Here is an 8,194-nt window from a genome sequence, read left to right on the forward strand (position 1 = left end):
GGCAAATCCCTAGATGGTACGTTGATCTAACAGAGATATTAATTTTAAGACCATAAACTTCATCAATCTCAGTTTCATCTTACTTAACAAACAAATGCATTTATTCATTCAATATTACACAATTCAAAGATTTTGGAGATTGTTCGATTTTCGCATAACTGTTCTCTACAACAAAAATACAAAACTAAGCTGAAACCATACCTGATACCCTATAAATGCCTTCACTTTTCATGCCATAATTTTCAATATAGTCAATGCATTCCCGAAAAACTGCAGGCAGCTGGATCCCATCATACAGCATAGTCCTCTCAGCAGCCTCTGCCAACGGAACACCAAAGATAGGCCTGAAGGAAGAAGGAGCATCCACCAGAACTGTTTCCTGCTCAGGAGCAGGTTTTTTCTTTTTCTTTTTCTCTTTCCACTGTTTAACAACATCTGCTGCTGTTATATCTTTGGACTTTTTCTCCTTGTGTTTTTCCTCTTTATGTTTTTCCTCTTTGTGCTTCTCTTCCTTTGGCTTTTCTTTGATCTTGAAGTCTTTTTCTTTCTTTTTGGAGAAACTAGGCTTTTTGAAGACATGGATACCCTTTGGTCTTTTCATCTTTGATGGGCTCTCTGCTTCATCACCCGAGCTGTCCTCTTGGAAGGCTGCATACCCCTCAGCTATGGAAAAAGAAAAGGAAAATAAGCTCTGTATTGTTTTTTTTATCTGCCACCTTCTCATCTCTCTCCAGAGGATGCAAATTCTCCCATACCATGTTCACATGTCATTCATTCATGCAAAAGTCCAAAGAATACAAGAATCCTTAAGCCTCCTTCATAATTCAATGAAATTATGGTGACTACCTTAAATCCACTTTCCAATCTGATCCCCACCTCTTGGAATTTCCTGTGTGCCCAAAATTCTGTTAATATTAGTCTTGAATATACTCAATGACTGAACATTCATAGTTCTCTGAACTGTACAACGCTAAAGATTTAAAACACAGAAATTTCTCTGTAACTCAGTTCTAATGGAACGATCTCTTATCTTTAGACTATATCCCATAATTCCAGATTCTCCAGCCTGACAATCCTTCCCAAAAATTTATGTTTCAATGAGATCACCAATGTGCTAACCTCCAATGAGTGCTGTATAGACTAATCCTGTCCAATCTCCACGCAAGAACTACATCCCATGTACCAATCTATTGAATCAACATTACACTAGTTCCAAGACAAGCATACTCTTAGGGGGCAAAATTGCTGTCTCATCAGTCACGTACAATCACAGGAAGGTTTCCTCACTCCTCTATGCCAACCACCTTGCAATAATGAGAGAGTCATTTGCTTCCTAAATCACTTGCTATATCTGCATATTAACTTCCTACACAGCAATATTCTTCTGTACACCAGCATTTACCAGTTTCTCATCACTTAAAAAAATATTTTTCTATTCTTTGAATACAAGTTTTACTGTATATTATTTTACAATAATCCACTATCTACAGGTTATGGCTCTTATTGTTTCTGCTCATCAGGAACAGAATGTTAGTGTTGAGGAACTGAATGCATTCCACTTCAGGCCAGAAATTGCAGAACAAGTTGCAGAGTGAAGTGACGTGTTATATAGATTATTTGCCATTTCCCACTTCAACCCAAGTGAGATTTTGAATAATTAAAGTCAGTTTTGTACTTTGGGCTCAAGCCCTTTAGTAGTTGGATTGAGAATTAAACACACCACCTTCACAGTCAACCTTTCAAGTGGAATAAAAGCTCAGGATCCAGAGGTAAAAAGATCAGTTTAATCCCTCCTGTCACCCACTACTTTCCTCACTGCTATCACTGAAATCAAAGCAACAGTCCTGATGCACTTTTGTGGTCATAGTTAACGTGGCATGATCCTGGTGAACATTACTTACTTCTTTTTTCTTTCTTTTTAAATTTGCCTTTTTTCTTTGTGTGCTCCTTTTCATCATCAGACACTATGTCAACAGGCTCGTGCAGGCCTTCATGAGGAGGTGAAGCCTCACCAGTTCGATACAGTCCTGGGAATTTTGTAGGACTAATCTCCTCAGAGCTTGGTGTACGAGCCAGGCCACTGCCATGCTCAGCCCTGCGATGTTCACTGGGACTGCTCGTTGGTGGCAGGAAGCATTCAGTCATTGTTGCGCCTAGGAATTTCTCTCTTTCATTACCTGTCCATAACACCTGAGATTGAAAGAAGAGGTATTAAACAAAAACACTTCCATAACAATCAAAATAAGTTTACAATATGACGGTCTGGAAAAGAGAAACAATTTCCTCTGGGACAGCTCGAACAATAATTTGTTTAGCCAAGGTGCCCACTGCAGAAATTAAATTATGTGGCAAACCTTCCTTCAAGCAACAAGAAATGACGAGACATACGTCATCAAGGAAGTAGAGAAAAAGGAAAAGGAAGACACAGACTAAGTAAGTGACAGAAGAACCAGAAGTAAAATGTGGAAAAGTTTTTTCACAAAACAAACAACGGTGGGTTAGAATACACTATCTGAGAGGAAGCAGACTTAATCATCACTTTCAAGAGAGAATTAGGTAAACACTGGATAGAGATTCAGTTACCGGGAAAGAACTAGAGAAAAGGAGCAACAAGAATGTTCCTGCAGAGAGCTGGTAAGGGCTTAATGAGCTGAATCTGTATCGAAACTATTCCATAATTTTTCAATGTTCTATAGACTGTAAATAAATTTACACCAACTGCCCATCCTTTACAAGAAAGACCTGTTAACAAGTATGACATTAGTTGACAGCTAATAATCGTGTTCTTGGAAATTCACTTCTAACAAACACCTCCAAGTGGCTGCAGAGATTTTAATATTCAATTTAAAATGATAAATAATCAGAAGCGTCTACTTTTCTCAAATTTTAATAGAAATACTTCATATCCTTTTCAACGAGGAAATTTATTTGAGGACATTCAGCATGTTGATCCAATGCTCACACCATACAGTTAAAGCATTGGTAGCAGCAGACAGAGGACCAGATCACACAAAGTCATAAGTTAATTATTGATACACTGAAAAGGTCAAATCTTGGAAAATACTCATTGTAGCACTGAGAAATGCATTTGCTTCACCACCAAATTTCAAATGTTTTTTTTAATAACCCATATTACTGTAGAACAGGCAGTCTTCTTATTTCTCATTAACATTATGCAAAGTAAGTCCATAGCTCAGAGACAGCTGAGAAAATGGCTTGTTCATAATTAACGGGACGTTAGCCTATATTTGAAGGTGTCTACAACATGAAGAGAGGAATACATGCAATTAAAACCTCAGATGAAGGACAGGCAGGTCTGTGAGCTATCTGTGACCCTCAAATCATATAGCCTGCCACAGACATATTTGCAGATCCTTAGTATTCTGGGCTACAATGGCTAAGCCATCCTCTTCCTTGAGGCTACTAATTACAGAGTTCTGTGACCCTGGAAGGAGAAACAGCATATTTCATCTTGCTCCAAGAAGCAGACACTGTATCAGATGATCTTGGAGTCCAAAGCAAAAAGCAAGGCTTGTTAGCTCACTGTCTTTTTGAGTTCCTCCTCGCCATCAAACAGGATCAACTGCAGCAGGGGCAGCTTTGTCATGGTATTCCAGAGTTGGCTGACATCCACTTTACCTTCATTGCCTCCCACCAGCGCACAAGGGAAATAAAGTGAGATGATGATGTAATTCAAACTCCTCCAGCTTGCCTAATCCCTTTTAACTTCCTCAATATTTTCTGGGGTCATCAGCTTCCATAACCTTCCTGTAGGTGATCAGGACAACAGCAATGACATCAATGGATCTGACTATCAGCATTTGGGACACAAACAAAAGTTTTATCCTGAAACAGACTGCCTCATCTGATCTTGACTAGGTGCATCGCTCCATATGCAGGGCTGCTGAGGATAATGTACAGCTGGGCACCTTTTACCTTCTCAATCAGTAAATCTGAACACAGTTTGCTGTCAGCTCCACCAGGTCATTTAGACAAATCAACAATGTACTAAAAGTCACCACTCAGAACATTTGGCCATGATGTCACCCATAGCAATGGGAGCCGCTGGAAGAATGGCAGCATAGACATTGAAAAGGTAGAAACTGTTACAAGGAGGCAGCTACCAAGCACCTCTGACTTCACAATGGTGAAGGTGCATCATGCAGTAAAATACCCAGGTCACAGGAATCACAGTTGTTCCCTCCTGACTGCATCGATTGCCCATGGGTCCACTGCCAATGGTTGCCAAGGTGCAGTAGGCTGCTCTCCTGGTAATACGACACAGCTTTCACCTTGGCAGGTTGTTCCAAACTCACAGTAAATGAAGTCCTTTTAACACCACTGCATGTTAAAAGATGCGATTCCTTCATAGTCACCAAGTCTAAATCCTGGAACTCCTTACACAACTGCACAGTGGAAGTACCTTTACCAGAGGACTATAGCGGTTCAAGGCTGCAGTTCACCACCATCTTCTCAAGGGTCATTAGAAGAGAGGTAAGTGGGGGAATAGTCCTGATGGGTATGCTTTGAGAACAGGCATAGATTCAAAGGACCAAATGGCCTCCTGAGTTGGAGAGAAAATATGAAAATGGGCAAGACTGGCACCTTCCAAGGTCCAGGACACGCTGACACTTTCTGCAGCCACCATAAATAGTCTATCAGGAAAGGCCACAGTTTTCTATCCTGCTACCATTATAAACTGACAAACTAAAACCCATGTAAAAACTTCTCAGACTGTTTGAATTAACAATGTAAAGAAAAACTGATGCAATGCTTATGCAAGTACAGTGGTACAGCTTGCATTGAGAACGATGACAATGCAAATGTACTGTTTTACATTTTTATAAAAATTGCAAATTTATATTTCCAGGGGGGGTGGAATAAAAGTGCATCTCAGAATTTAGGTTGCCACCACATTTATAAAGCTGGATTTCCAACTCAGAGAGCATTCTCACTTTCCTCTGTGAATTTTCGCAGACAAACTTTGAGGGATCAGATTATCACCACTGAAAGTTTGCCTTCCAGTCATGACAATGCAACTACAGTTGACATCCTACACTTTGACATTTCCATGGGTAACAATCCAGCACAAACTATTCTGCCATACAGCATACACAGATCTATCTATACTTGGTCAGGAATGCACAAGGCAAATTAATTGAGTTTTTTTTTGAAAAAGGACTGACCAATATTGAAGGTGGAGGATGCAAAGAAGATCCAGCTCGGATAACGTAACTCGTTCTTTACATTGAAATCTAAAAGAAATTGTGTGGCAGTAGGCATTCTATGATCCCATAGCTCCACAAGTTCCACAATTACATTTCATACCACTCACCTTAAACAATAACATTGCATCACTGGTGGAAATTTTTGAGACCAAACTTTAAGCAGTTCTTCCTGAAAATTACTTTTGATATCAAAGAAACAAGAACACCTTTAACCTATTCTACATCTAAAACAGAATGTGGCTGATTAACTTCATTTGCCCTTCTTTTCCACATAGCCCTCAGCATACCAGCTTTACGGTCAATTTACGTTTGAGACGCAGATCTAATGAAGGTTCTAATTTTTGAAGCACCAATTCCTCATTTTTGTTTTCTAATCTTTAAGAGCCAAATTGGTTTATTATTGTCACTTGTATCGAGGTACAGTGAAAAACTTTTCTTGCATAATGTTCATACTGATTACACAGTGCATTGAGGTAGTACAGAGTGCAACCCGTTTGCCTTTCTGAATACTCTTTTGACGTATATGAAGGGGAAGTTGGAAGAACACACTCATTGAGTCCTCATTGAGGGGTCAGCAGTGGAAAGGGTGAGCAGCTTCAAGTTCCTGGGCATCAACATCTCAGAGGATCTATCCTGGGCCCAACATATTGATGCAATCGTGAAGAAGGCACGCCAGTGGCTCAACTTCATTAGGAGTTTGAGGAGATCTGGTTTGTTACACCAAAGGTTCTTACAAATTTCTATATATGTACAGTGGAGATCATTTTGACTGGTTGCATCACAGCCTGGTATGGAGCCTCCAATGCACAAGAAACCAAGAGGCTGCAGAGGGTTATAGACTCAGCCAGTTCCATCACAGGCACAACCCTCCCCACCTCTGAGAACATCTTCAAGAGGTGGTGCCTCAAGAAGGTGGCATCCGTCATTAATGATTCTCACCATCAATGCCCTATTCTCATTACTACCATTAGGGAGGAGGTACAAGAGCCTGAAGACCCATACTCAACGATTCAGGTACAGTGTTCTTCCCCTTCGCCATCATATTTCTGAACGACCCATGAACACTACCTCATTTTCTCTTTTTTTGCACTATTTATCTTTATAATTTATAGATTTTTTGTGGCTTTTCACATCAAATGGCAGCAATAATAAATCTGATTCTGATTCCTCACTCACCAATAGGAAAACATTCTGATGACCGTGAACTCCTATTAAAATTTTCTCCGTCATTTAATTGCTAGGGATTTTCCATAACCATGCAACATCAATTACAATAATGTCAAATCAGATCTCAAAATATCCAACATGAACAATCCAATATGAACATGAATAATACTTAGGGTGCAACACCAACACCCAATTCAAACTCTTAATGTGAAGCCCCAATGGCAATAAGCAGTGTAGTACAATTTTAAATTAACCATTACTCATTTAGGAATATGCTCAACAATTATTTGTTGCTGACAACACATTCTCATCTGTGTAATTATGGGACTTGTGGTGCTGCATCAATAGGGTCGGTCACAGAATCCGCATTACCATCCAACTTCGTTACCAGGCAAATTTTCAGCAGAAGTAAAATCTGACCCCTCAGAGTTTATCCATGAAATCCAGTGATAAGAAAGAGTGCTCTCTTGGTTAGAAATATGGCTTTATAGATTTGCTGACAATCAAAATATCACCAAATTATTACAGAGAAACATACAGCAAGAAAAATCACAAGAAACCCAAAGTACTCAGAAGTACAGAATTCAGGACGACTACAATTCATATCACACAACAAAGTACAACTAAAACAATTGGAAGGAAAGTACAAACAGATTGTGGGAAAAATGTTAAAAATATGAACTTTTTTTTTCCCTTGCCCCTAAAATCTAATAAACAAAAGACACAGAAGACAGAGAGGAGGGAAAAAATACATTTTATTGAAAAGAGTACAAAGCTTGTAGGAGGGGGGGAGATGGACGTATGCTTCTGGGTGGTGGGGGAGGTGGTTGAGTGTACACATCGGAGTAAGGAGGGGGGGGGGATAAGGAAAGGCAATATGCACCTCGGGGAAGGGTGGGGATGGAGGCGTGGATGAGGAGAGGACCGCACATCTTGTGGGAGGGGAGGGTGAAAGACTGAACTCTTGTGAGAAGGGGGTGTGAGGGGATGTGGGGGGGGGGGTGTGAGGGGATGTGGGGGGGGGAGGTGTGAGGGGATGTGGGGGGGGGTGTGAAGGGGCTGCTCGGAGCACAGCACCTCGGATCGAGTTGCAAAGCCTCCGGCGCCGGGGAGTGGCGGCGCGGTGGGAAGCCGACCCCAGGCGTGGCGCGGGTACAAGGCCTCCTCCTGCCGCCGCCTCTCCGGTAAAGCGGGGCCGGTGTCGGTGCGACCCTCCCCGCCAGGCCTCAGCCCTCCCCTCCGCACCGGGGACCGCTGCGCCACTCGGGTTTTTATATATATCTGTCTCCCCTCCCGGACCCTTTCCCCGGCGCCTCACCTGATTTACAGCAACCCCTGCCTGGGAGCCGCGGCGCCCATTTCCCACCGAGCCGACCCAGCGCCCGCCTCGTCCACTCCGCGGCGGCCCGGGCCCGGGGGAGGCGGGGCTTCCCTCACCCGGCACCACCGCGCAGGCGCGGCGGCCCGAGGCCCCCCGGGAGAGGCTGCACCCGCGCGTCAGCACTGCGCAGGCGCGGCTGCTCTGTGGTTGCCTGGGTTCCACCCTTGAGGGCAGCTGTTGTCCTGGTATTGGTATTGGTTTACCATTGTCACTGGTACTGATCGTACGGGTCAATTCATTACACAGTGCAGTTACATTGAGTTAGTACAGAGTGCATTGAGGTGGTACAGGTTAAAAACAGTAACAGTACAGAGTAAAGTGTCCGCGCTGGTCGTTTCCCTCTGGGTCCGGGAATCGGGTCCATTTCCTAGACGTTCCTGAAGGTCAGAAGATCGCCAGCCCTGTAAGGAGATTTAAG

At 42.4% G+C, this 8,194-nt stretch overlaps 1 protein-coding gene across 2 annotated transcripts in view; it reads right to left on the minus strand.

The window, feature by feature from the left end:
* The window catches only part of ralbp1 (ralA binding protein 1), a 34,809-nt gene extending 26,958 nt beyond the window's left edge, over positions 1 to 7,851 (minus strand). For both annotated transcript variants that reach the window (XM_052022989.1, XM_052022988.1), the window contains exons 1-3: positions 7,714 to 7,851; positions 1,902 to 2,190; positions 202 to 663 (exon numbers count right to left, since the gene is read on the minus strand). In XM_052022989.1, coding sequence (XP_051878949.1) covers positions 202 to 663; positions 1,902 to 2,145 — 706 coding nt within the window. In that variant the 5' untranslated portion in view covers positions 2,146 to 2,190; positions 7,714 to 7,851. The remainder of the gene's footprint in view (positions 1 to 201; positions 664 to 1,901; positions 2,191 to 7,713) is intronic.
* Between the last annotated feature and the right edge of the window lie 343 nt (positions 7,852 to 8,194).

Source organism: Pristis pectinata, chromosome 9, assembly GCF_009764475.1.
Source record: "Pristis pectinata isolate sPriPec2 chromosome 9, sPriPec2.1.pri, whole genome shotgun sequence".
NCBI lineage: Eukaryota > Metazoa > Chordata > Chondrichthyes > Rhinopristiformes > Pristidae > Pristis > Pristis pectinata.